The sequence below is a fragment of the Geotrypetes seraphini genome, chromosome 9 (assembly GCF_902459505.1).
Source record: "Geotrypetes seraphini chromosome 9, aGeoSer1.1, whole genome shotgun sequence".
Taxonomy (NCBI): Eukaryota; Metazoa; Chordata; class Amphibia; order Gymnophiona; family Dermophiidae; genus Geotrypetes; species Geotrypetes seraphini.
The window spans coordinates 118,482,796-118,510,371 of NC_047092.1; the positions used below are offsets into that span (position 1 = coordinate 118,482,796).

At 43.5% G+C, this 27,576-nt stretch overlaps 1 protein-coding gene across 5 annotated transcripts in view; it reads right to left on the reverse strand.

Moving 5' to 3' along the window:
• Positions 1 to 27,576, reverse strand: part of CROCC2 (ciliary rootlet coiled-coil, rootletin family member 2) — a 993,480-nt gene that overhangs the window by 711,168 nt on the left and 254,736 nt on the right. For all 5 annotated transcript variants that reach the window (XM_033959482.1, XM_033959484.1, XM_033959480.1 and 2 more), the window contains 4 exons: positions 26,745 to 26,890; positions 11,164 to 11,331; positions 9,423 to 9,506; positions 815 to 921 (listed from right to left, as the gene is read on the reverse strand). In XM_033959482.1, coding sequence (XP_033815373.1) covers positions 815 to 921; positions 9,423 to 9,506; positions 11,164 to 11,331; positions 26,745 to 26,879 — 494 coding nt within the window. In that variant the 5' untranslated portion in view covers positions 26,880 to 26,890. The remainder of the gene's footprint in view (positions 1 to 814; positions 922 to 9,422; positions 9,507 to 11,163; positions 11,332 to 26,744; positions 26,891 to 27,576) is intronic.

Sequence of the window (27,576 nt, forward strand, 5' to 3'; positions counted from 1 at the left end):
GGATGGACCTATGGTCTGACCCGGCGGAGGCACTGCTTATGTTCTTATGACTTAGTGGTCTGACTGACCAAACGGCTGGATGTATACTTAGACGATTTTCAAAAAAAGAAAAATATTTTCGACATATTTTTCGGGAATGGACTTTAGACACTGCCAACTTTGGGTGAGTAGCGACTTAGGCCCAAAACGGATTTAGACGTTTCTTTTGATCATGCCCCTCCACACTTTTCTCAAATTACTTCAACTGAAATTATTAAGTTGACAGAGAGAGGAAATTAGAATTTTCAGGGATGAATGTAAATAGATTATATTTAGTTGAAATGGCCAACCTCCTTAAGAGGTGTGTAAAAAAATAGTGTATAGAGTATTTAGCTGCAATAGTAAACCTGTGTATATACAATAGGACGATTGATTTGGTATAAACATGTGCATATAAATAGGATGATGGATTATGGCATAATCATGCCAGTATTAATAAATCTGTATTGTAACGCCACTACAGAGCTCCATGTATTTTAGTATAGAGCCCATGTATTGTAACACCTCACAACTCCTTATGGTAACATCTCTACAGAAGCTAATATAACACCTTTAAAGAAGCTCATGTATTGTAACGCCTTTGCAAAGGCTCATGTAGTCTGCTCTGAATTTATTCCCCAGTCATTAGTAGCGGTATATAAGCTCTCAATAAACAATACAGGTGCCACCTGTAGCTATTGGGTAGAAGACAGGTTGGTATAGTAGGTTTTGACTGGCAAAGGGGTATTCCAGGACCAAGTTGTGAAACACTGCTCTATCCAATAACTCAGCCTACCTTTGTTGCTCTTCTGCCAGATGAATGAGGGCATTCTCAGACTCAGTGCTGTGCTCTTGCTCACACTGGTGGAGACGCGATTCTGTTGAATCTAAACGTGACTGTAGCTTGAAAAGACAAGAGCAAAAGATTTCTGAGACACTGGTTTGGCCTCCTTTAACAGCATTTCTATAGCATATTGTCACACAGAGGTCCTTTTACTAAACTGAAGTGAGCGCTAACATGTGCTTCCTGAACATTAAAAAGGCTTACTGCAGGATGTGCATTGGTGTCCCATGGAAAAATGACCAATTTGTGTACACACACTGCACACTTAAATATTTTTAATTTTCTGGAAAGAAGGTGTGTGAGCATGTTAGAGGGAAGGAAGTGTGGGAGCATGCTAGGAGATGGAGAGTGAGCATGACAACATGTGAGGTGGTGGTTGGGGCTCATGCAGTAATTTTTTTTATGGATGCACACTAATGGTGAAATTAGCATGTGGCCATTAATTAGGAAAATGGGAAAACTGGCCTATTTTTGGTCATGGCAAAAGTGGCCTTGGTGCGCAGCAAAGACTGGCAATAAGGGAATGCTAACACTACTTTTGCCACAGCTTTAGTAAAAAGGCCTCATAATATACTGTAGAGATTGAAAAATACAAAGCTTTTGAATTCAATCATGTTTTGTTTGGTTTTAAAAACCTAACTTGCACAATGTCTACTGACCACATCCATTAGCATCCTAGGGCATCATCATCACATTCACTAAATTAATAGAAACATAGAAACATAGAAGATGACAGCAGAAATGGGCCACGGCCCAACAAGTCTGCCCACTCTACTAACCTACCCCCTAATTTCTTCCTTGAAGTGATCCCACATGCCTATCCCATTTTCTCTTAAAATCCAGCACGCTGCTGGCCTCAATTACCTGAATTGGAAGACTATTCCAATTGTCGATCACCCTTTCGGTGAAGAAATACTTCCTGGTGTCACTATGAAATCTCCCACCCCTGAGTTTCGCCGAAGGTCCTTTAAGAAAGAAGATATCCTCTTCTACCTCAATACGGCCCATGACATATTTGAACATCTCGATCATGTCACCTCTCCCTCGAGTGAGTACAGCTGCAATTTTCCCAGCAGTTCCTCATACGGGAGGTCCTTGAGTCCTGAGACCATGCTGGTGGTCATTCGCTGAACTGATTCAATTCTCCGCACATCTTTTTGATAATGTGGTCTCCAGAATTGTACACAATATTCTAGATGAGGTCTCACCATGGATCTGTACAACGGCATTATAACTTCGGGCTTCCGGCTGACGAAACTTCTTCGGATCCAACCCATCATTTGTCTAGCCTTGGATGAAGCCTTCTCCACTTGATTGGCAGTCTTCATGTTTTCACTAATGATCACTCCCAAGTCCCGTTCTGCTGCAGTTCTTGCTAAGGTCTCACCATTTAGGGTGTAAGTTCTGCAAGGATTTCTGCTGCCAAGGTGCATGACCTTACACTTTTTGGCATTAAAACTTAGTTGCAAAGTTGAAGACCACTGCTCCAGTAAGAGTAGGTCATGTGTCATACAGTCATTACACACACTAGCACTAGCACCAGCACTAGCACTAGCACCATTTCTCAACAATAGTACAAGTAGAATTTCTGGTTTTAGGTTTTAATCAATTAAAAAAAAAACTAATTGGAAAATAAATACCTAAATGTACAATGTATAAACACCTCAAAAGTCCTAACTATAATATTTAGCTACTACTTTTGGTGGTATGTCAAATTAAATTTTAATGTTCCAGTGTCATCTATTTGATTCAAGGTTGTGGATGCACATATTCAGTTGTCAGTCATCCTCTAAAAATGGTATGTACTTAACTTGAATTAGTAATTGTGTGAGCTGGAACTGCTATAGGGAGACTCTGAAGCTGGCTGGCCTGCTTTACAAGATAGCACTGCCAGCAGCCTATGGAGGGTAGGAAGGAAAGATACCGAACCATGGGGGGACAGAGAAAGAAGGAGAGAATTACCGAACCTTGGAGGGAGGGGAAAGGAGGACAGAAAGACCAGACTGCCGGGGGGGGGGGGAGAGGGAGGGAATAGGGGGAAGGAAGAGAGAGAGAAAAAAGTTAGAGCAGAAGAAGGGTGGAGGAGAGAGATACTGGATCACAGAAGAAGTGAGGGAGGAGGAGAGAGATACCAGGCTGCGGGGAGGAAGAAGGGAGATACCGGACTGCAGGAAGAGGGGGTGGAAAGAGATATCGGATGGAGGGGAGAGAAGGAAGATTCAGTAGCACAGGAAGATTTTGAAGAAAGGAAAGGGAGAGAGATTGTGGGCCCTGAGTGGAGAAGGGTTAAAATACACAGGGAGATTTGCTGGGAGAAAGAGGTGCAATCTGAGCGGGAGGGGTGGGGGGTTGTTTGAGAAGGTCAGATGCTAGAAAAAGGGGATGGAAAAAACAAGGGATGTGATAACAGGGGAGGGAAGGAAAAAAATGGTGATGACCATGATGCGGAGATGATGATGCCCATGAAGGGAAAGAAAAGGAAGTATACAGATTTGAATAGGAGTAAGAAAAGTTGATTGTGAAAAATGGATATAGGGAAGGAAGAGAAGAGGAGAGAAAAAAAGAAAAAGAGTAAATAGAAAGGAGGCCCTGGAAAAAGAGATATACTTACCCTGGTAATCTCTTTTCCAGTAGATAAGTGAGACATTCTAGACAAGTGGGTAGTGTCCCCATGGCCGCGTGCCATCTGCAGAAGGAATCTAGTTAGGATTTTTCTCAATGCCTCCTCTGTACTTCACTGAGCTTCTTAGCTCCACCTACAGTTAGTACCCAAGCACCAAGGGCCACCAAACCAATGTGAAGTTGAGACACCCAGACCAATCAAGGTCATAAATAACTGCTCTGCTCAAAGGAGTAAATGAGAATATCAGTTGCAAACAGCTGACAAAATCTCAAGGAAGGGCTGACTGGTATCTAATGGACAACTTGGAGATACATGAAACAAACTGAGATAATAGTCAGGTATAGGGCGGGAGTCTAGAATGTCTCACCTATCTATTGGAAAATAGTTTGCCAAGGTAAGTACATAGTCTCTTTTTCCAGTGCAATAGGTGAGATATTGTAGACAAGTGAGACGTACAAAAGTAGTTCCCAAAAAGCCATGGTGGACTGACTGCGCCAACCCTCAAGACTGAGAACCCCAAAGGCAGAGTCCTGACTCACTATCACATGCACTCAGCAAAACAGGGCAAATGGGTGTATAGAGGACCATTTTGCCGCTGTGCAAATTTCCTCAGGTAAAACAGCGCTAGCTTTGGCCCACTCCTGTTAGAATGCACCTTGACGGAAATAGGGGACTATTTCCCCGAAAGAATGTAGGTTGATGAAATGTCCCTACAGATCCATTTGGAGGTGGATTTCCGCCCACAGAAAGAGAAGGTGGGCCTCCTAATCCAGAGAATTGCTGCTGGCACCTCCTTGACAAATGATATATGCTACTGCTGGTGCACTGTCGGAGAAGACTCTGACTGCTAGGCCCTTCAGAGTCATCTGCTAGCGCACTACAGCCAGCTGAAGGGTTCTGAGCTCCAATTCTACTGATAGGGTGTCCAATACCCCTGAATGGGACACCAAGTGTGTCGGGCTCCCCAAGCCCTGAAGGCTGGCATCTGTCAGCACCTCGACCCAGGAGGCAATCTGCAGTGGTACATCCTTGCATAGCGATTGTGGAAAAAGCTACCAGAAAGGCTGGCCTAAGCCTCCAGAGTCCAGGGAAGACTGGTCTGTAACGCATCTCAGTGCAGAGCCCAGCAAGAGTAAGACAAAGGAAGAAGGTGTGCTTTCACTCAAGGAACCACATCCAACGTGATAGCCATGGATCCCAGGACCTGAAGAAAGTCCCATACCAAAGGAGCTGGAGAAGGGAAGAAATCGGGAATGCAGAATCAGTCCTTGGGTCCCTGGAAGACAGAGGCGGCCGGCAGCCGTGTCGAAGAGAACACCTAGATATTCCAAGACTGCTTGGGGGAGAAACTGCCCTGTCTGTAATGCACAAACCAACAAAGGCCCTCTAGGACCTGGATCATCTGATCCACCATGTGTCAACCCTCAGACAATGAGGGAGCTCCAATTAGCCGGTTGACCAAGACAGGGTGCACTAAGAGACCCATATTACTTAAGGAAGCCACTAAGACTGCCAGCACCTCAGCGAAGGATTGAGGAGTCATTGCTAGGCCAAAGGGCAGAGCCAAAAATTTGCAATGTGCATGCAAAACATGAAACCACAAGTCTCTGCGGTGGGCTGGAAAGATGAGAATGTGCAAGAATGCCCCTATGAATCCAGAGAGGCAAGGGACTCTCCAGGGGCCACCGCTGCTGTGACAGATTGTAGGGTCATGAAATGGTTAACTGTTGTTTGAAATACTGCTCTGGCCTACATAGCTGGAAACAGTGTACAATCTGCTGACATCATCTGCTTGGAATGTATGTCCCTGCCTTACCACATTGTAAACTAAATAGATAAGAGTTTGAGCCATGATGTACCCTGCCCTCCTGAACATGTAACATTTAGAACTGCAAGGCTTAGATAATCAGGTAAATGAACTAGCTTCCTATAGGACTATGAACCTATCACAAGTGCTGGTTTAGGACCAATAATAATTGTAGAAAAGTTATAGAAGTAACAAATGAGAAGTTGTAGATTTTGCATATATTAGTTTGTGAAAAGGGCATAAAGGTCCGTGCATTTCCTGTTTCTGGCACTCTTGTAAGCTGTAAATAAACCTCTTGTACTTTCTTCACGCCTCTGACTTTGTGTGTTCAAGTGACCTTTTAAGATCACACTGTTTCCATGTGAGAACTCGGAATCTTGAGAACCTCATGTATGTGCTGCAGCTCCAGAATAGGCCTCCAGCCATCGGAGCCATTCAGTGGCACAATAAAGCATATGCAGTATCTGCGGGTGGCACCTGCTCTAGAACTTGAGCATCTAGCAAGCGCTGTATAGTGGTTTGCAAGTGAAGTGCCTTATCTGGGCACCCTGTGGGAGATTCCACAAACTAATTGATCAGAGGCCAGGCGAATTCCCAATCGCAGCTCGACCAAATAAAGTCCAGAATCCATATGTCGGATGTAATGCAAACCCAAGCTGGCAGGAACCCCCCTATCTCTAGAGGGGGGTATCCCAGCCTAGCACAGTGTGCCTTCCTGGCAGGAAGCATAGGCCGAGTGCCAAAGGGCACTGTCTGTAACTGGAGCACCACTGCCAGGAGCTCTGGTCTGAGTTGTGGTGCTGGAATACCTGGAGCCATGAAAATTAGAGTGACCAGAACCCCTACAGGATTTGGGACTGCTATCAGGCAGTGTCTTAGGGTGACTGAACACCACAAATCTAACCAGCCCTAAAAGGGAAGTCTCACAAAAGAAACTTTTGGAAATGGAATTACCAGAGAATTCTGCGGGCAGAAATGGAAAACGCCAAAACACGCATAAGGCATAGAAAGTGGCATCCACAAAAGCTGACCCAACCAAAAGAAATTGAGGAGGAGAATCTACGGCCTCACTCTCTAGGGTGCGGAGGTGAGACAGATAGGCACTGGTGACAACAGATGCCGCCAAAGCAGCCTGAAAGCACCAAAGCTGCTGCATCAAAAAGCCTCTGGAGGATAATGTCCACATGGCGGTACGGCACATCTGTAAGCACTGCAGCACTTTCCATGGGCAGAGAAGTGCAGACAGATGCCTGCATAACCAAAGAATTCACTTAAGGCTGATTTAGAACCTGTGTGCATTCCAGTGCCAGAAGGTACAAGCGAGACATGGTCCTCTCTAACAGAAGAGCACATTGCTCTGATATTTAAAAAAAATGCACTTATCAGGGTGCCAGGGAAAGGTGGAAGACTGCGATCACATACCACAAAGCCAGGAGAAGAAGATGGAACCAGCTGAGTGACCAAATGAAAGTCCTGCAAAGACTCGGAAATATGATCCGGCAAAGCCACAGACTGAAAGAGGCACAGAACTTGAGGGATCATCCCCAAGTCATAAAGCCCCTAAAGGATCCAAAGATCTAGCATACAGTTCCTGGTTCCCCATTCTTGGAAGCACTGCACCTTGAAATAAGGGGTCAGCAAGCTAGTCATCAGCATAAAGACCAGGATCAGACAGAGCAGGAACCACAGCTGACTGAGACAAGGACATGCCCTGGAAGCAACGCCACTGGAAGACACAGAGGATTCAAAGCGGGACTGTACAGGGGAAGAACGCCTGCTTTGAATTTTTTAAAAACATTTTTACAACTGTTTCAGAAACTCTGAGAAAGTCTCTGGCTCCTGGGGTGCATAGACACTTTCTGATGGCTTAACCATGCATTTCAGAGGCTGCGGATGGACCATAGCCATGTGCACATACTATAAGCCATGCCGAGCGCAAAAAATTAAGAAGGCTGCCCACAGGGCTAGCTGAGAGCTTTGTCACCTGCTTGACCAGGGGAGAGGATAAGCTTTGTGCTGCCGCCCCTCCTAGGTGTGCCACGCAGTATGTGGCACAAGAACACTCCTGAAATGCCAAATTTGCACAATCCTTGCAGATTCATCCCATGAAGATGGAGCCTGAGGTGCCTGGGCCAACCGGAATCGGCCCAGTAGCCTTAGGCCCCTCCTGTGGGTGAGGCCCTAGGCACATGGGCCGGGTTGGGACCATGTGCCTAAGGCCTCGCCCACAGGAGGAGCCTAAGGCTACTGGGCTGATTCTATTTGGCCCAGGCACCTCAGGCCCCATCTGTGGGAGGGGTTTGAGCTGCCTGGGCCAATCAGGCCCTAAGGCCCGCCATTCGAGGGATGATGGGCCTGCCGGACGGATGGGCTTGGGACCCATCCGTCCGTCCAACTATGTTTAAAGGTACGGGGAGGGGGATTGGGGGTGGGGGGTCGAGTGGTCGGCAGGGGGGTCTCACGGGTCGGTGGGTGGGGGGGCCGATTGGGAGTTCGGGGGGGGCGATCGTGGGAGGGGGGTGCATCAAGGGCAGGAGGGCCTGGGGTCCCTCCTATTCATATCTTAGTGGGGATGTGGGGGTAGGGGGGTCGCCTGGGCAGGAAGGCTTGGGCTCCGTCCTGCCCAGATCGTAGTCGGCCGGGGTGGGGGTCGCCGGGCCAGGAGGGCTTTGGCTCCCTCCTGGCCCAATCGTTCTCGGCCAGGGTAGGTGTTACTAGGCCAGGAGGGCTTGGCCTCCTTCCTGGCCCGATCGTAGTCGCCAGGCCAGGAGGGCTTGGGCTCCATCCTGGCTCAATCGCTGTCGGGCACTGAGGGGTCGCTGGACCAGGAGAGCTTGGGCTCCCTCCTGGCCTGATCGTAGTCGGCGGGGTGGGGGTCGTCTGGGTAGGAGGGCTTGGGCTCCCTCCTGCCCAATGTTGTCGGGGGGTAATGCATCTCTCCTGCCGCGATAACAATCTGAAGTGCTGCAGTTGACGGCACTTCGGGATCGTTATAGCAGCAGGAGAGATTGGCTGTCTCCCCTGCCACGATACGATCACTCCTCTACCCAAACTGTCACAAACCGCGACAGGAGAGATTGGGCATCTCTCCTGCCTTGGGTCATGGCAGTTCGGGTAGAGGGCTGATCATCATCACTGCAGGGGAGATGAGCCATCTCTCCTGCTGCGATGGTTGCTGGGGTGGGTGGTAGGTTGCCGGGCTGCTGAGCTGATCACAGGCCCTTTTTCGGCACTTATACCTGTTTTGACTTGGTCTAAGTCAAAACGTATAAATGCTGACTAGGCAACCTGTCAAAATCTTTGGTTATACCTGCTGTACGCCTAGGTCTAGGTCGGCCCACTTCCCGCCCTTTCCCCTCCTCTAAAAACGCCTCTTTTTGCTTTATGCATTTAGAGGCAAGGGAATGGCCTAAACTGGTTTTAGATACATCAAAAACCAGCTTTGGTTATGGGTACTTGGACGATCAGGCTTTTTGATCGTCCAAGTACCCATTTAGGTCACTTTTTAGATGGTTTTTTTTTTTTATTATTATGAGCCCCTTAGTATTTAAGAATGATTAGAAAATAACTTTTGACTGGTTTCTTATAGGGAACATACCTTGACACAGCCAATGGCGAAATATGATATAATGTTGGCAGTTCCTGTTTGAGAATATTGCAGCTAAAGATGAGTAGTTTTGATTTAAATGTATAAGCTACAACTATATTAGGAATATATGAATTTGTAAGCAAATTGTTAGAAAATCTTGGGCTGATAAAGAAATTGGCTAAGTAAATTCTCAAGTACCGGTATACAATTTTATGACTTGAGTTTAGCCACTGTAGTAATAGATTCTTTTGATGAGATGTTTTGGTGAGCCTTTGTAAAATAGGCATAACATATCTGCCCGTGAGCCTTCACAGTTAGATGCTCTGTTATAAAATTACTCTTTATGCCAATAGACCACATCTTCACTCCATAATCAATTAACTTTAAATTTTCAATGAAATAAAAGAGGGAGGTTCTCTGAGGATTTGGATCATTCATTATGGCAGGTTCAAAGTTATTTTTTTAGATCGTCTTAAAACTATGATGGGAAACCTGCTCAATGCTGAATGGTGCAATGACAAACTTTAGGGTAAATACTGACTGTCAGTTTCTGCTGTTCAGATTCAGACGTTTTTTCCAGTAGTTGCTGCTCCATTTGTCCACATCTCTTCTTATACTGCAGGACCTGTAAGAGGAGAAGGAAATGGGGAGGAGAAGAAAGATGTTTGTAAAGTGATAGAGGATGAGGAAAAAGTGGGAAATGGAGAGTTACAGTAAAAGAGAGGCAGAAAGTGGAAAGAATGGAAAGAGTATGGAAAGGAAAAAATGGAAAGAGTATGGAAAAGTGGGGAGTGGGGAGAGGAATACAGAAATGGAGAACATGGAAAGAGGAGAAAAAAATGTGCAGAAATATCAATGAGAACCATAGGATCTAGAACTAGGGAGACAATTATGAAAATTGCTGATAGGCTGGACAAGCTGGTTACAAATACAGTGGAACCTTGGTTTACGAGCATAATTCATTCCAGAAGCATGCTTGTAAACCAAATTGCTCATATATCAAAGTGAGTTTCCCCTTAGGAAGTAAGGGAAATTCACTTGATTGGTTCCATCTCCCCCCCCACGAGGCCACCGGCGCTGCTCCACCCCACCTCCACTAGAAATGGCATCACTCCAGCCGGCGAACGCCCCTCCCCTGAGAACCGGCATCGCACCCCCATGCTGAAAGCGGCAACCCCCACCCGCCCAAACAAGCCCCTTACTCCATCTGGCACCGGCATGCAGCACCAACCCATAGGATGTGCCGGTGTCAGTGAACGAAGATCTCGCCTCTTGCCTGGGCTGGGCCTTGAGCATCTGCGCATGCTCAAGACCTTCTGGCTCTCATTCTCTCCCACTAGGGGAGTAAGGGGGGGTCATGCCTTAAATCCTCCAGTGGTGTTCTTGTCAGTTTGGGCACCTTTGTGGAACTTAGACGCAACTCAAACAAGTCTACCTGCCGGCGTTTAAGTTCCCTCTAGGAAAGTTTTAATTATGGCTGGGGTACGTCCAGATTGAAGCCTGCTCGATTCCTGCTCATAACACACCTCCCAACACACCCCTTTGCTCTCTGGACGCACAGCAGCTTTGAAGGTGCTGCTGAATGTCCAGAAAGTTGATTTTGATTATTGGCAGTTGGACGTCCTTGCTATTAGGACATCCAAGTGCCAACTTAGGCTGGTTTTTGGACGTTTTAAACTTTTGATTATGAGCCCCATACTATTTTGCCTCTGTTTGGATGCTGACACAAATATCAAGCACATGCCACATATTCATAAGCTAATTTTTACTTACCTACAAAGTAAGTAAGTTGATGCTTTAAAAGTTCAAGTGTGTTTTGTAACTATGCAGCCCATAGAAAATTGCTCCCTAATTAAGTATGGTTAAATATGAAGAGGAGGGAGTAGAAGGGAAGTAACAAGCTGATTGACTACTACTTAAATCTGTTAATTATAAGCAATATGACAATACATCATTTCCTTATATGCTAACATTGTAGAGCTCTTAGAATGGAGATGTGGGAAAGAAGTGAGATATCTTAATTCCCATGCATGTAGGCTTTATTTTTTTTTGTATCAGCATCTGTGTATTTTGCTGTTAAAAATTAAACAGTTTTCCTTTGGTGAATGATAAGGGAAGTATTATTTCACACTATGCTCTCTACAGTATACACATTTCTGCCTTCTTTTTCTCTTTTGGCAAAGGTCAACAACACTTTCCTGTGCCACTTTTCAATTTACCTGTCCAACAATGAACATCTCTGTTTCTGAATCTAAATCTTATTGTGAAGTGTTTATGCTTACTTTGCTCTGTAGCCTCTGGACCAGTATGGACTGACGCTGTTGCCCTTCTTGATAAGCTGCCAGTTTGCGCTTGTATGCCTTCTCATCATCTTCAAATTTGCGCCTGAGCTCTGCCACTGCAACTTCACTGTCTTCTTGCATAGCTTCTGCTCTCAGTAATGACTCTAGCTGCAAAGTCAGATTGTACTTAAGAGGCTGGAAACATTTGGTGGAATGCTATACAATTCCCTTTAAGGTTCAGGAAAGGAAGAAAGCACTTAACAAAACACCAACATCTGCTTTGGCAGCACTGAGATATTCTCCAACACATGCAGGATCTCAGAGAATTTGTCTGTTTGTCATTGCATGAAACAAGATATCAGCTAAACTGATATATTTAAGGAAAAACTAAAACACGAAATCTTGTTTTACATTTTGGCCCAAATTTTATATGTCACCTAAAAAATCAGTGCCAAGTTTTGTAGCACTAAGCGCAATCCTATAAAAGTTAGGCACACTTTATAAAACCAAGCTTAGTGCCTCCTCAGTGGCGTTAGGCATTTCTTTTTAGGTGCACCCCATTTATGCCAGGGTTTTCTTGGCCTAAATGCATGTGCCTATGTTGTGCATTAGACCTCATTTAGAATATTGGCATTGTCATCTTGAAGCTGGGACTTTGGATCATTTACTATACTATTGTCCCTTGATACTTAAATTTTGGAGATCTATTTGGGGTCAAGTGAACAATATATTAGAAAATCCAGTGGCATTGATGTACGATACCATCCTATTTGATATGTTAATGAGAGCTAAAAGCCAAATATCTACATGAAATAATAAACTTCTCTTTATAATGACAGGAGTTCTCTTTATAATGACAGGAGTTGCCATACAACTTATTTTGAGAAATTGGAAGAACTGTGATAGATTGAATTACACTTTCTGGTGGGAATCTCTGTTATACTTTTAAAATGGAACGTTCGATGGCTGTACAACAGGGACGGTATAAGAAATTTATGGATGTTTGTGAACCATTGACTAAGTTCTGTAAGGAATGATAACTGATTTTATTTTATTGACCCTTAAGCATACACATCCAGGGAGGGGGGAGGGTTTTCTATTGGAATTTCATTTGGGGAATATATGGAGGGTTTCCTGTAGGTATGTACTTTTTCTGATTATTTGGTGGGGGGTGGGGGAAATAGTTGTACATTAATGTCTATAAGTTTAATGTGCATTTCGTGTACACATGTATATTGAAATTGTTTGTTTACACTATGGTAGTTTGGAAATTTAATAAAGATTTACAAAGATGTGCAAAAAAAAAAAGAATCTGGAGACCACACCTTTAAAATGATATAAACAAGATGGAGTGTATCCAGAGGAAAGCTAATAAAATGGTCAGTGGTCTTCATCATAAGGTATACGGGGACAGACTTAAAGATCTCAATCTGTATACTTTGGAGGAAAGGCAGGAGAGGGGAGATATGATAGAGACATCCATACCTAAGTGGCATAAATGTGCATGAGGTGATTCTGTTTCATTTGAAAGGAAGCTCAGGAATGAGAAGACATAGGATTAAATTAAGAGGTGATAGGCTCAGGAGTAATCTAAGGAAATACTTTTTTACAGAAAGGGTTGTAGATGCATGGAATAGTCTCCCAGTAGAGGTGATAGAGACAATGTCTGAATTCAAGAAAGCATGGGACAGGCACATGGGATCTGTTAGGCAGAGGAAAAGATAATGGATGCTGCAGAGGGGCTGACTGGATGGGCCATTTAGCCTTTATCTGTCATCATGTTTCTAAGTTTCTAGGTCTTACCTGATCATTTTCTTTCCATTAGTCTTTTTCACTATTCCAGACTAATGGGATAGTTATGTCCATTGACCAGCAGGTGGACATAGAAACATAACTAAGCTATATGATATAGGTTCTACCCGACCCCACAGCTTCTCAGTATTCTCATAGACAAGCAGAGGAAACCCAAGAATCATGAGCCAAACAAAAATTCCAACATACCCTGATTCATCCTCCCTATTTCTTGCTTTCTGTTTTCTTTATTATTATTTGTTTCCGTGCAAGGCAGGCTGACCACCTCTCCCAAGAGAGGAAGGATGAACAACGAGCAAACAGCAGCTCCCACATACCAAAAGAGCGCAGGCCTCTGGAAAAGTGTGAAGGACTAATGGAAAGAAAATGATCAGGTAAGACCTAATTTCTTCTTCCATAGTGTCCTTCCCACTATTTCAGATCAGTGGAATGTTCAAAAGCAGATCTCATCACCGGTGGGTAACTGGAGCTGTGCCTTCAACACTGATGCTCCAAATGAGCTGCCACATCAATATTTTCAAAATGAATGGCGAGATGACCAAGTGGCTGCTCTATAGATCTCAGTAGTAGTAGTAGTACCATGTTTCCCCGAAAATAAGACCTACCCCAAAAATAAGCCCTAGCATGATTTTCGGGGTAGATCTTATTATAAGCCCTACCCCAAAAATAAGCCCTAGTTGAAGTGCTGGATTTGCCGGCAGCAGCGCACCCCACCCCCCGTGCCTCTCCCCCTACTGACCCTTCCATCTCTCCCTCCCCTTCCATCTCTCCATCCTCACGCCAACCGTGATACTGACATACCATTACCTTCTTCCAAACGGCAGCATTGTGGCAGCAATCTAAACGGGTTGCTTTGGGCCTTCTCCCGTCGGGCATTCCTGGCTGGCCCGGAATGTTCTCTCTGACATCAGAATTGATGTCGGGAAGAAGGCTTCTGGGCGGCAATTGGCAGCAGTGGCAGCGGGTTTGAATCAGCGCTGGAGGGAGGTAAGGAGAGCAGCAGTGGTGGCAGACCAGGGGGGTTTGAATCGGGCACTGGAGGGAGGCTTTTTTATTGCGTGCGGCAGGGAGGGACAGGAAGCGATCACCTGTCCCGTTGGCCCCATGCACATCTTCGGGACGCTGTCCCTGAAAACGGAATAGTTCGGCGTCCCAAAACTGTGTGTGGGGACAACTGGACAGGGGATCTAAAAATACGTTCAAAATTGAACATTTGGTCACCTTACTGATGAGAGACTTTAACCTATACATCAAAACTCCACACACTACCACTGCTACCTTCCTTGATACAATAAGGCAACAAGAAGATGATCAAAGTTCACAGCACAGAGACAGAATCACAAAAAGAACCAAGGGCAATCAAGCATGGGATAATCAAAAGTTCTTTACTGATGAACCCAACATGGGCTGTGTTTCGGCATCAATTGCCTGCATAAGAACATAAGAAGTGCCATCTCCGAAACAGACCCTAAGTCTATCAAGTCCGGCGATCCGCACACGCAGAGGCCCCGCCAGGTGTACCCTGTCATAGTTTTAGACCCCATATCACTCTAAGCTTCTCGTAAGATGTGTGTCTAGCTTACCCATGTTACTTTATGCCACTCTTAAGGAGATGCACATCTAACTTACCCTTAAATCCTAGAATGGTGGATTCTGCAATTACCTCTTCTGGGAGAGCATTCCAGGTGTCCACCACTCGTTGCGTGAAACAGAACTTCCTGATATTTGTCCTGAACTTGTCCCCCCTTAACTTCTGCCCATTTCCTCTTGTCCATGTCACATTAGACATTGTAAATTATTTTTTCCTGCTCTATTTTGTAGATTCCTTTCAGTATTTTGAAAGTCTCGATCATATCCCCTCGCAGTCTCCTCTTCTCGAGGGAGAACAATCCCAGTCTCTTGAGTCGTTCCTCATATTCCAAGTTCTCCATGCCCTTTATTAGCTTCGTTGCTCATCTCTGCACCCTCTCGAGTATTTTTATATCCTTCTTTAGGGGATAGTAAAAATCTGATCTTTTAAAACTAATCTCAAATATTATAACACTGTTATTTTAAAACACGAGTTTCTTTGTCACTTAGGGCTCCTTTTACAAAGCCGTGCTAGGGCCTTAACGCACAGAATAGCACGTGCTAAATTGCCCCGCGTGCTAGCCGCTACCACATCCTTTTGAGCAGGCGGTAGATTTTCGGCTAGTGCGTACTATAGCTCACACTAATCTGGTGCATGCGCTAAAACCACTAGCGCGGCTTTGTAAAAGGAGCCCTAAGTGTTGTGCTTTGCATTCTATACACTGTCACACACCTGCTAAGCAGGACAACTCTGTTCCCCCAAATACTGAATGTGAGACAGGCTTGGTTAAAATTCAAAGCAAGGCACTAGCAGACCAGCCCACTATCCTTTTTATTTTAAAAAATATCTTTATTCATTTTTCAGTTTAAAAACAGTGCATAAAGGAATACATACAAGTAATTTGAAAAACAGCACTTACATCTATCAATAAATACATGAGAAACCATTTTCACCCCCTCCCACCCACCCTGATTCCAATGTATTCAATAAAACCATACACCAGTACATACATGTAGTTAATAAACAAATCCTAATAGAAGATCCCTCTCCCTTCCACCTACCCCCCTTCCTTGGATGTGCAAATCAAACCAGTAATAGGGGAATAAACCATTTAATTAAAATTAATAAAATTGGTCCATGTCAGATTAAACAACTTGTTATTACCCATTAGTTCAGAATTCATTTTCTCGTATTTATAACACAAGCATAATGAATTCCACCAAAAAGTGAAATTTAATCGGTCAAAGTTCTTCCAATTTTTAGTGAATACTAGCTGATGCCCCGGCGTTGCACGGGTATTTAATTATAGCAAAACACTGTAAATGGAATCAAATAAAGATACTTTATAGTGGTGAATGAAATTATTTTTTTTACAGCTTAATAAAAAGTACAATATTCAAATTATAATGTGAAATATTTGACAAAATGAATACAATACAACTAACGCAAAACGTGATTATAAACAACATTTTTAGTTTCACCTCCAGGAGCAAGAACATATAAATTGTTGGGTGAACCCACCCTTGAGCAAGCAACATAGAGTTGTGGGCCGAGAGACCCCCAGAACATATCACCCCAGGTAGTGAGGGATCTGCATACCAAGTTTCGTTCAAATTGGTCAAGCCGTTTTTGAATTACTGTGAGAATGGCAGCTTTTTACATTTTTTCCATTGACATGAATGGGTGAAATCTGATTTTCTGTTTGTAGCTCCACCCACGTGTGCAGGTGGGCCGCAAGACCCCCAGAACATATCACCCCAGGTAGTGAGGGATCTGCATACCAAGTTTCGTTCAAATCGGTCAAGCCGTTTTTGAATTACTGTGAGAATGGCAGCTTTTTACATTTTTTCCATTGACATGAATGGGTGAAATCTGATTTTATGTTTGTAGTTCCGCCCACGTGTGCAGGTGGGCTGCAAGACCCCCAGAACATATCATCCCAGGTAGTGAGGGATCTGCATACCAAGTTTCGTTCAAATCGGTCAAGCCGTTTTTGCGTGATCACGGCCCATACACACACACATACATACACATATATATACCTCCGATTTTATATATATATAGATTTGCATGGCTACCCCGGTCATTATACAAAGTAATCTGCTTTTATGTCTATCTATTGGTGGAGTAGGAGATAACAACGTCCCACAGATTACCACTTCATATGACAGCGGAACCGCACTCTCCAGAATCAAATTAATATGTCCTCATATAGACTTCTAAAAATTGAGTATCAAACGACAATAGAACAACAGATGATCCAGTGTCCCTATGTCAAGATGACAGTGCCAATATAATTGTATTGTCTAAGGTCTTTCTATATCTCTTTTATGACTTCTTCACCTACAGAGCATATTGTATTTACATATATGTAATCTCTTAGGCAATATTCATTTTTTAATTGTATGGACTTTCAGACTGCATCCAGGCATTATACTGCCGGTTGCTAAACTCTTCATGAGTCCAATCTTTATTGAAGTGCAGTTTATAAAATGTAAAACTTCTAAAGAGTACCGTATTTTCACGCATATAACGCGCGCGTTATACGCGTTTTTACCTACCGCGCATACCCCTCGCGCGTTATATGCGTGAGCGCGGTATACAAAAGTTTTAAAACATAGTTCCCACCCCGCCCGACGCCCGATTCACCCCCCCCAGCAGGACCGCTCGCACCCCCACCCCGAACGACCGCTCGCACGCGCTCCCACCTGCACCCGCATCCACGATCGGAGCAAGAGGGAGCCCAAGCCCTCTTGCCCGGCCGACTCCCCGACGTCCGATATATCCCCCCCCCCGGCAGGACCACTCGCACCCCCACCCCGAAGGACCGCCGACTTCCCGACAATATCGGGCCAGAAGGGAGCCCAAACCCTCCTGGCCACGGCGACCCCCTAACCCCACCCCGCACTACATTACGGGCAGGAGGGATCCCAGGCCCTCCTGCCCTCGACGCAAACCCCCCTCCCCCCCAACGACCGCCCCCCCAAGAACCTCCGACCGCCCCCCAGCCGACCCGCGATCCCCCTGGCGACCCCCACGACCCCCCCACCCCCCTTCCCCGTACCTTTGGTAGTTGGCCGGACAGACGGGAGCCAAACCCGCCTGTCCGGCAGGCAGCCAACGAAGGAATGAGGCCGGATTGGCCCATCCATCCTAAAGCTCCGCCTACTGGTGGGGCCTAAGGCGCGTGGGCCAATCAGAATAGGCCCTGGAGCCTTAGGTCCCACCTGGGGGCGCGGCCTGAGGCACATGGGCCCAACCCGACCATGTGCCTCAGGCCGCGCCCCCAGGTGGGACCTAAGGCTCCAGGGCCTATTCTGATTGGCCCACGCGCCTTAGGCCCCACCAGTAGGCGGAGCTTTAGGATGGATGGGCCAATCCGGCCTCATTCCTTCGTTGGCTGCCTGCCGGACAGGCGGGTTTGGCTCCCATCTGTCCGGCCAACTACCAAAGGTACGGGGAAGGGGGGTGGGGGGGTCGTGGGGGTCGCCAGGGGGGTCGCGGGTCGGCAGGGGGAGCGGTCGGAGGTTCTTGGGGGGGGGCGGGCGTGGGGGGGGGGGGGGGTTTGCATCGAGGGCAGGAGGGCCTGGGATCCCTCCTGCCCGTAATGTAGTGCGGGGTGGGGTTAGGGGGTCGCCGTGGCCAGGAGGGTTTGGGCTCCCTTCTGGGCCAACTACCAAAGGTACGGGGAAGGGGGGTGGGGGGGTCGTGGGGGTCGCCAGGGGGGGTCGCGGGTCGGCTGGGGGGGCGGTCGGAGGTTCTTGGGGGGGGGGGGGGGGGGGGGGGGTTTGCGTCGAGGGCAGGAGGGCCTGGGATCCCTCCTGCCCGTAATGTAGTGCGGGGTGGGGTTAGGGGGTCGCCGTGGCCAGGAGGATTTGGGCTCCCTCCTGGCCCGATATTGTTGGGGAGTCGGCGGTCCTTCGGGGGGAGGGATGTATCGGACGTCGGGGGGGGGCATCAGGCTTTCAGGATGGGGACAGACCTTCAAGGGGGGACAGTGCACGGAAGTCAGGGGGGGTGAACGGAGAGTCGGAAAGTCAGGGCGGGCGAAAGGAGCGTCGGGCAGCATGCGCGGTATACCCGTGAGCGCGGTATACCAAAGTTTTTGTACATATCATCGTGATTTCTGCGCACTATACCCGTGTGCGCGTTTTATACGGGTGCGCGTTATTTGCGTGAAAATACGGTAGTATTTATATTCCTTGTTGAAACATGCATGTCGGGAGGGGTGAAAGAAGAACTGATCACCATTAAGTTAAATGATGTTCTTCCAATGATTCAAACCCAAAGCACTGTATATAAATCTAGGTGCTTACTTCATATAACAAAGATTTAGCTAAGAAATACTTTCTTTCCTGCTAAACAAGCAACCATATTGTAATTTTTACCGACCCTCAGTGGCACCACTCAGGACTCAAACTTTTCATTGTCCTGAGCTTTACGTGTCTGCTCGTCACTGGGTCTCATAATCTTTTTAGAGCTAAATATTTTTAGACTTTTTATTTTATTTATTTATATTTTTATATATGTTTTTTTATACTTAGCTTAAAACTGTGGCTAAGTCTGCTTGGCTTGAGATGTCAGCGTTTATAAGGGATGTCCAAGCCGACATGTTTCGCCGAGATAGCTTTTTCAAGGCTTCATCCCTGCAAGTATAACCGGCATAGCCATATGTTAATAGCTTTTATAAGTAAATTTATTTACAAATAGAAGAAAAGCTCTTCCTATAGATAGCTAGCTATCGCTCTACCGACATCCTAGCTTACTGCTTACCTCTTTACCACCGACTACCACTGTAACCGCCAATTCTTTACACCGGAAGCGGCAGCGTTTTTTCATTTAAATATCTAGGGCCATCTGATAAGCCCGAGGATACGTAATGACGTAAACTCCAGCGTAAAAGACAGCCCCGTACAGTTATTTATTAATTTGTATCTTATCTAACAGAATCCTCCATATTAAAAGGTATTCTAAATGCATGGTTAGACTAGCGACATCCATTCCAGCTCATTATTAAGCCCGTAAGGGGATACTGTGTTTAAAACATAGATCCATCGCTGTTCTTTATAATTTAACATCTCTTCCACATTTACCACTCCCTCCCTCCCTTCCGTTAGCTGATCAATTATTCTCCACTTCAACTGGTTTGGTTCATGCTGTTGACGAATGCAGTGTTCTACTATAGGGGCTTGTAACGTTCTAGTTTTAATTCTTGATTTATGCTCATTCAATCTTATATGAATAGCTCGAGACGTACGCCCTACATAGACCAAGTTGCAAGGACAGATCAACACATAGACCACTTTTTCAGTTTTACAATTTGTATGTCCTGAGGCTACTATTCTTTTCTTTGTTTGAGGGTCTGTCCATGTTGTACCCTCAATGGTGTTCACACACCATTGACAACTGCCACATTTACCGTGATTTCCTATTACATTTTTATTTCCTGTACCCCTCTTTTGTTGGTACAATGTTTGGCCAATAGTTTTTCCTCTTTTAAAAGAGAACATAGGAATCTCGGTAAAAATTTCATGAAGTTGTAAAACTGGCCAGTGATGTTTTATTTGGCTTATCAGTTCCTTCCCTGCCTCAGAGTAAGGTAATACACATATAAGTTTATCTATTTCCTCAACTTCAGTTTTTTCCTGCAATAAAAGTTCTCTATTCGCATATTTAGCTCGCATATATGCATAGCGGATAGATTTCTCTGGATAACCACGAGTTTGGAATCTCTCTCGCAGTTCATTAGCCGCTCTCTTAAATTCTTTAATGTCTGAAGAAACTCTTCTTACTCTAAGGAATTGACTAACCGGGAGGTTGAATTTCAGATGATAGGGGTGGTAGCTAGAAAAGTGGAGGAGTGCATTACGGGAAATTGATTTTCTAAACAGTTTTGTATTCAGTTGACTGTCTTGTTTAATTAATTGTATGTCCAAAAATTCAATGGTATTCTCATGATATGTGGGAGTAAACTGGAGATGAGGGTCTCTCGTATTTATCCATCCCAGAAATTGTAATAGTTCTTGTTCAGTACCCTGCCAGAGACATAGAATATCGTCTAGAAATCTTTTCCATAGCAAAATGTGTTTGAAAAAAGTAGAAGGGTAGATTTCATTTTCCTCAAATTTACTCATATAGAGGGTGGCCACTGAGGGGGCTAGAGTCGCCCCCATGGCCACTCCTTGAGTCTGTTGATAAAAGACACCCTCAAATTCAAAATAATTGTTTTTGATCACCCATTGGGTCAGAGTCATAAGAAACTCTGTAGTGATTCTTTGTGTGCCCTCCCTTTTGTTCAATACCTCTTTAACTATATCTAAAGCTCCCTGTTGTGGGATCTTAGTATATAAAGAAACTACATCCAGGGTGACTAAAAAAGTAACAGATGATATTTGAGTATTATGAACCAAAAGTCTAAGAAGGTGGGAGGAATCTTTTAGATACGAGGGGATCTTAACTACTTCTTTTTTCAAAAACACATCTATAAATTTTGACAAGGGTTCTAAAAGGGACCCTCGCGTGTTTACTATGGGTCTGCCTGGAGGGTTCTTTTTGCTCTTATGTATTTTTGGGACAAAATAAATATTAGGAGTTCTCGGATACTTTTCTAATAGAAACTGGTACTCTTTTTTGGTATTAAAATTAAAATTATTTTTTCAAAATAAAGAAAACAGGGATATGATGGACACTGGTGATATATCCATTTGTAAAAAAGAATCAAAATGGATCCCTCCGGGACTAATAGACCCAGCCATAGCTACTTTTCGAGATCTGGTTCTCACAGGGATTTCACAGTATGAACAACGAATGAAAAAGAAGGGAACTTTCTATAATTTAACCTGGGAACAACATACAGCTTTGATGCAATTGAAAGAGATACAGGATTGCATAATTTTAAGAGCTGACAAAGGGGGAGCTATTATCATGCAAGATAAAAAAAGATTATTTAATTGAAGCAAATCGTCAATTAGCTGATATTATAGCTTATTGCCCCCTTTTAAAAGATCCTTTGAAAAGAATTATGAAAGATGTTTTTGATTTCGTGACTCACTATTATGAAGAAGGTATGCTTACCAAAAAAGAGTACCAGTTTCTATTAGAAAAGTATCCGAGAACTCCTAATATTTATTTTGTCCCAAAAATACATAAGAGCAAAAAGAACCCTCCAGGCAGACCCATAGTAAACACGCGAGGGTCCCTTTTAGAACCCTTGTCAAAATTTATAGATGTGTTTTTGAAAAAAGAAGTAGTTAAGATCCCCTCGTATCTAAAAGATTCCTCCCACCTTCTTAGACTTTTGGTTCATAATACTCAAATATCATCTGTTACTTTTTTAGTCACCCTGGATGTAGTTTCTTTATATACTAAGATCCCACAACAGGGAGCTTTAGATATAGTTAAAGAGGTATTGAACAAAAGGGAGGGCACACAAAGAATCACTACAGAGTTTCTTATGACTCTGACCCAATGGGTGATCAAAAACAATTATTTTGAATTTGAGGGTGTCTTTTATCAACAGACTCAAGGAGTGGCCATGGGGGCGACTCTAGCCCCCTCAGTGGCCACCCTCTATATGAGTAAATTTGAGGAAAATGAAATCTACCCTTCTACTTTTTTCAAACACATTTTGCTATGGAAAAGATTTCTAGACGATATTCTATGTCTCTGGCAGGGTACTGAACAAGAACTATTACAATTTCTGGGATGGATAAATACGAGAGACCCTCATCTCCAGTTTACTCCCACATATCATGAGAATACCATTGAATTTTTGGACATACAATTAATTAAACAAGACAGTCAACTGAATACAAAACTGTTTAGAAAATCAATTTCCCGTAATGCACTCCTCCACTTTTCTAGCTACCACCCCTATCATCTGAAATTCAACCTCCCGGTTAGTCAATTCCTTAGAGTAAGAAGAGTTTCTTCAGACATTAAAGAATTTAAGAGAGCGGCTAATGAACTGCGAGAGAGATTCCAAACTCGTGGTTATCCAGAGAAATCTATCCGCTATGCATATATGCGAGCTAAATATGCGAATAGAGAACTTTTATTGCAGGAAAAAACTGAAGTTGAGGAAATAGATAAACTTATATGTGTATTACCTTACTCTGAGGCAGGGAAGGAACTGATAAGCCAAATAAAACATCACTGGCCAGTTTTACAACTTCATGAAATTTTTACCGAGATTCCTATGTTCTCTTTTAAAAGAGGAAAAACTATTGGCCAAACATTGTACCAACAAAAGAGGGGTACAGGAAATAAAAATGTAATAGGAAATCACGGTAAATGTGGCAGTTGTCAATGGTGTGTGAACACCATTGAGGGTACAACATGGACAGACCCTCAAACAAAGAAAAGAATAGTAGCCTCAGGACATACAAATTGTAAAACTGAAAAAGTGGTCTATGTGTTGATCTGTCCTTGCAACTTGGTCTATGTAGGGCGTACGTCTCGAGCTATTCATATAAGATTGAATGAGCATAAATCAAGAATTAAAACTAGAACGTTACAAGCCCCTATAGTAGAACACTGCATTCGTCAACAGCATGAACCAAACCAGTTGAAGTGGAGAATAATTGATCAGCTAACGGAAGGGAGGGAGGGAGTGGTAAATGTGGAAGAGATATTAAATTATAAAGAACAGCGATGGATCTATGTTTTAAACACAGTATCCCCTTACGGGCTTAATAATGAACTGGAATGGATGTCGCTAGTCTAACCATGCATTTAGAATACCTTTTAATATGGAGGATTCTGTTAGATAAGATACAAATTAATAAATAACTGTACGGGGCTGTCTTTTACGCTGGAGTTTACGTCATTACGTATCCTCGGGCTTATCAGATGGCCCTAGATATTTAAATGAAAAAACGCTGCCGCTTCCGGTGTAAAGAATTGGCGGTTACAGTGGTAGTCGGTGGTAAAGAGGTAAGCAGTAAGCTAGGATGTCGGTAAAGCGATAGCTAGCTATCTATAGGAAGAGCTTTTCTTCTATTTGTAAATAAATTTACTTATAAAAGCTATTAACATATGGCTATGCCGGTTATACTTGCAGGGATGAAGCCTTGAAAAAGCTATCTCGGCGAAACATGTCGGCTTGGACATCCCTTATAAACGCTGACATCTCAAGCCAAGCAGACTTAGCCACAGTTTTAAGCTAAGTATAAAAAAACATATATAAAAATATAAATAAATAAAATAAAAAGTCTAAAAATATTTAGCTCTAAAAAGATTATGAGACCCAGTGACGAGCAGACACGTAAAGCTCAGGACAATGAAAAGTTTGAGTCCTGAGTGGTGCCACTGAGGGTCGGTAAAAATTACAATATGGTTGCTTGTTTAGCAGGAAAGAAAGTATTTCTTAGCTAAATCTTTGTTCTTCCAATGATAACATTAGAGAGAAAAATGTATAAGTTAAAAGATAAAATTGGAAAAAAATATATAAATACTACTCTGCATCTGGTACTTAGGAGTCTGCAGTTTGTGACCTGCTTCAACTGCAACCACTTATATGCTTGAGACTTTGTAATGCCAAATGCAGTCATGAAAAATAAAGCATTGTCCCCTTTGATAATGCATCATCTAATGTACTTATGTCTGCCTGCAGCCAATTCTTCCAGAGGATCTTAGACTCGCCAATTTAAATCATGGAGTTCAACCATATGGATTGACACGTGGACTGTTGTACCAGTACAGATGTTAAGTTATTGATGAATTTTAAGGTTTTCCATGTGGCAAAAAGAATGCTATTGTCCTTATAAATTCTGGGTAATTTGATACTCAACACATGACATAACCGTAATGGGGAAATGAGTTGCCATTCTAAATAAAGACAATCTGGAAGATGCTCCAAGACTTCAGGAAGGATCCAATACATACCCTGCCGCATTATAAAAGCTTGATGGTATCTATAGAAATTTGGAAAATTTACCCCACCCGCCACAATTGGTTTTTGCAAAGATACTAAAGCAATTCTAGCAGTTTTACCCAGCCAAATAAATTTAGTAAGAATACTATTTAATTTTTTTATAGAAGAACCCTTGAAAATAAACCAGCAACATACTCAAATATTATAACATTGTTATTTTAAACATGAGTTTCTTTGTCACTTAGTGTTATGCTTTGCATTCTATACACTGTCACACACCTGCTATGTAAGACAACTCTGTTTCCCCAAATCCTGAATGTGAGACAGGCTTGGTTAGAAATTCAAAACAAGGCACTATCCTTGAAAGCAGAATGTTTCCCCAGACAGTACCTCACAAAAGTGAACTAGGAGAAACAAGGAGACACTAGGCACACGGGTGGAAAAACCCATTACATGCAGGAGTTATTTCCCTGATGTCCAGAGGGGGAGATAAAAAGCCCAAAACACTCAATACCCAGAAGCTTTAAACGAGAGAAAATGAGTTAGAGAGAGAGAGAACCCCCCCACCAGGGACTCTGCATGGCTGAGAGGTATACAATCAGAGCTTCTAGAGAAGATGGAAATTGGTGACAATACTACAAAGCGTTTGAGTCAAGGCTGAGAGGCAAGCATGAAAATATCCATGGAGGTGGAAATTGGAACAGATATAAACAACACACAGCCTGAGGACATAGAAGTCAGCTAAAGAGAAAAGGCAAGTGTTTGCATTGATGAGTTTGTACTATGCAAGGTGCCTGAGTTTACTGGACACTTTTGAGAGTCCCAAGGACTGGCTAGAGGCCACTTAAAGGAACCATTACCAGAACATGTTTGAAAGTATTTTTGATGGGCGGTTGAAGACCAACAGCTAAAAGGTTGTGGGAAAGTCTGTTATTAGGGTGGGTATGTGGGTTTTGTTCTCCAAATATTATCACAGACACTCGACAACTCTCCAACAGCGCCTGAAGCATTGGCATGGAGCATAGAAAAGAGAGGCTATAAGAAGCTATTTGATATTATGCAAAGTAATAAGATGTTGGATGACTGAACTGTTCGGGGTTTCTTTTTTTTTAATTCTTTATTCATTTTTAAAACTTTCAATAAGTGCAACATAAAATACAATCACTTTACATTTTAACATCACTTAATATTCCATCAAAATCTAATTCACATCAAATATCCCTTCCCCCCTTATACCCAACAATTGTTCTTGAGCATAAGAAAACATAAATTATCCCCACCCCTCTCCCCACCCTGGATGTGTATGAACAAAGGGAAAAAATAATATTCATCTGTACAATATTTTGTTAATGGCTCCCAAACATCCCTAAATTTCATAAAATGCCTCTGCTGTATGGCTATTATTCGCTCCATTTTAAAGATTTGGCATAACGAATTCCACCAAAAATTATAATTCAGCTGATCCCAATTTTTCCAGTTTTTCATAATTTGCTGTATGGCAATCCCTGTCATAATGAGCAAAAGTTTATTATTATTATTAGAAGATATTTGGCTCTTAGCTCTCATTGATGTACCAAATAACACAGTATCATATGATAATGCCACCGGATTTTCCAGTAAATTGTTCATTTGACCCCAAATGGATTTCCAAAAGCGAAGTATCAATGGAAAATAGAATAGTAAATGATCTAATGTCCCAGCTTTGAGATGACAGTGCCAGCATCTATTAGACTTAGAGCTATCTAATTTCTGTAAACAAACTGGGGTCCAAAATGCTCTATGTAACAAAAAAAAACAAGTTTGTCTCATAGATGCCGATGTTGGGGGTTTCAAGGACTCTATTGGACTGAGCTCCTGGATTTTTCTTTTGTGAATGTTTTCTAACAGCAGTGCTCTCCACAGCAGTGCTCTAAAAGTGGTGTGCACAGCTTTCTTGTTTGGTTTTCTTTTGAGTGAAAAGACCACAAAGACTTGCCGTTTTGGCTTGGGATCCAGTATTATGAATATGGGAGCATTCTGACCAAATGTATTTGTGTTTTTGAGCAGTTTGCAATAAAAGCCAACTAACTTTAAGATACCAGGATGTTGCAGGTGTCATTGGGGTTTGTCTGAATTGAACTGTTGGATTATTTTTAATTGATTGATAAAAAGGCCATCAGCAGCTTCTTCAGTTGAGAAGAGCTCATATAATTAAATTATGCTACCAGGCAGCATCTAAACTCTGATTAAAAAGTGGCTGGTGACAAGCTGAAGGACTGAAATTATTCCCTAATAAGGGAAAGAGAAATCAATAAAAGTTAGGACAGATTGGAGTCACAGACTTACCCTCTCACTAATGGCATGATGCTTGATAGTAAGTTCGTCCCTCTCAGCACGGGTGTGGGCAAGCAGGTCCTCAAGACGTGAGAGCTCCTGCTGCAAGAGACGGTTTTCCTCTTGCATGTTGGCTGCTGAAGTCATCACTTCTGATGCTGTATAAATGAGAGAGGAACCAAAAGTCTTATTATCAATGGCATAATAATTTGGCTGAAAAATTCTGATGCTGAGAGGTCCTCAGTCTGCAGGAGGGTCACAAATGTAGAGAAACTCTCGTAATCTGAGTTTTGGGCTATTAATGCTATGCCTTTCCTTGAATCCTGCCAGACCAGTCCAGACAGGAAAGTCTATGCCTTTTGCCAGCAGATGGAACAGAAGGAAAAATTATGTTCTTACCTGTTAATTTTCTTTCCTTTAGGAGCAGCAGATGAATCCAGAGACTAGTGGGATAGCTCACATCGACCAGCAGGTGGAGATAGAGAAACTGATTAACAGTGGTCTTATAGACTGGCATTCCTCCTGTCCATTCAGTTATGCTCCTTGCCCAAGCATCCAAAGATAGGAGAATGAGCATCCAAAAAACTTCTTTCCAGTAGCGAATCAAATAGTAAACTACAGAACACAACTACCAACAATAACCCAACTGAAACACAGCACACAGAATACCGACAGATCGGCCACAGAAAGGGTGGGGCTCTGGATTCATCTGCTGCTCCTAAAGGAAAGAAAATTAACAGGTAAGAACATAATTTTTCCTTCCTTAGCACAGCAGCAGATGAATCCAGAGACTAGTGGGATGTAGCAAAGCAAACTCAAACCAGGTGGGAAGCTAACGCCGCCT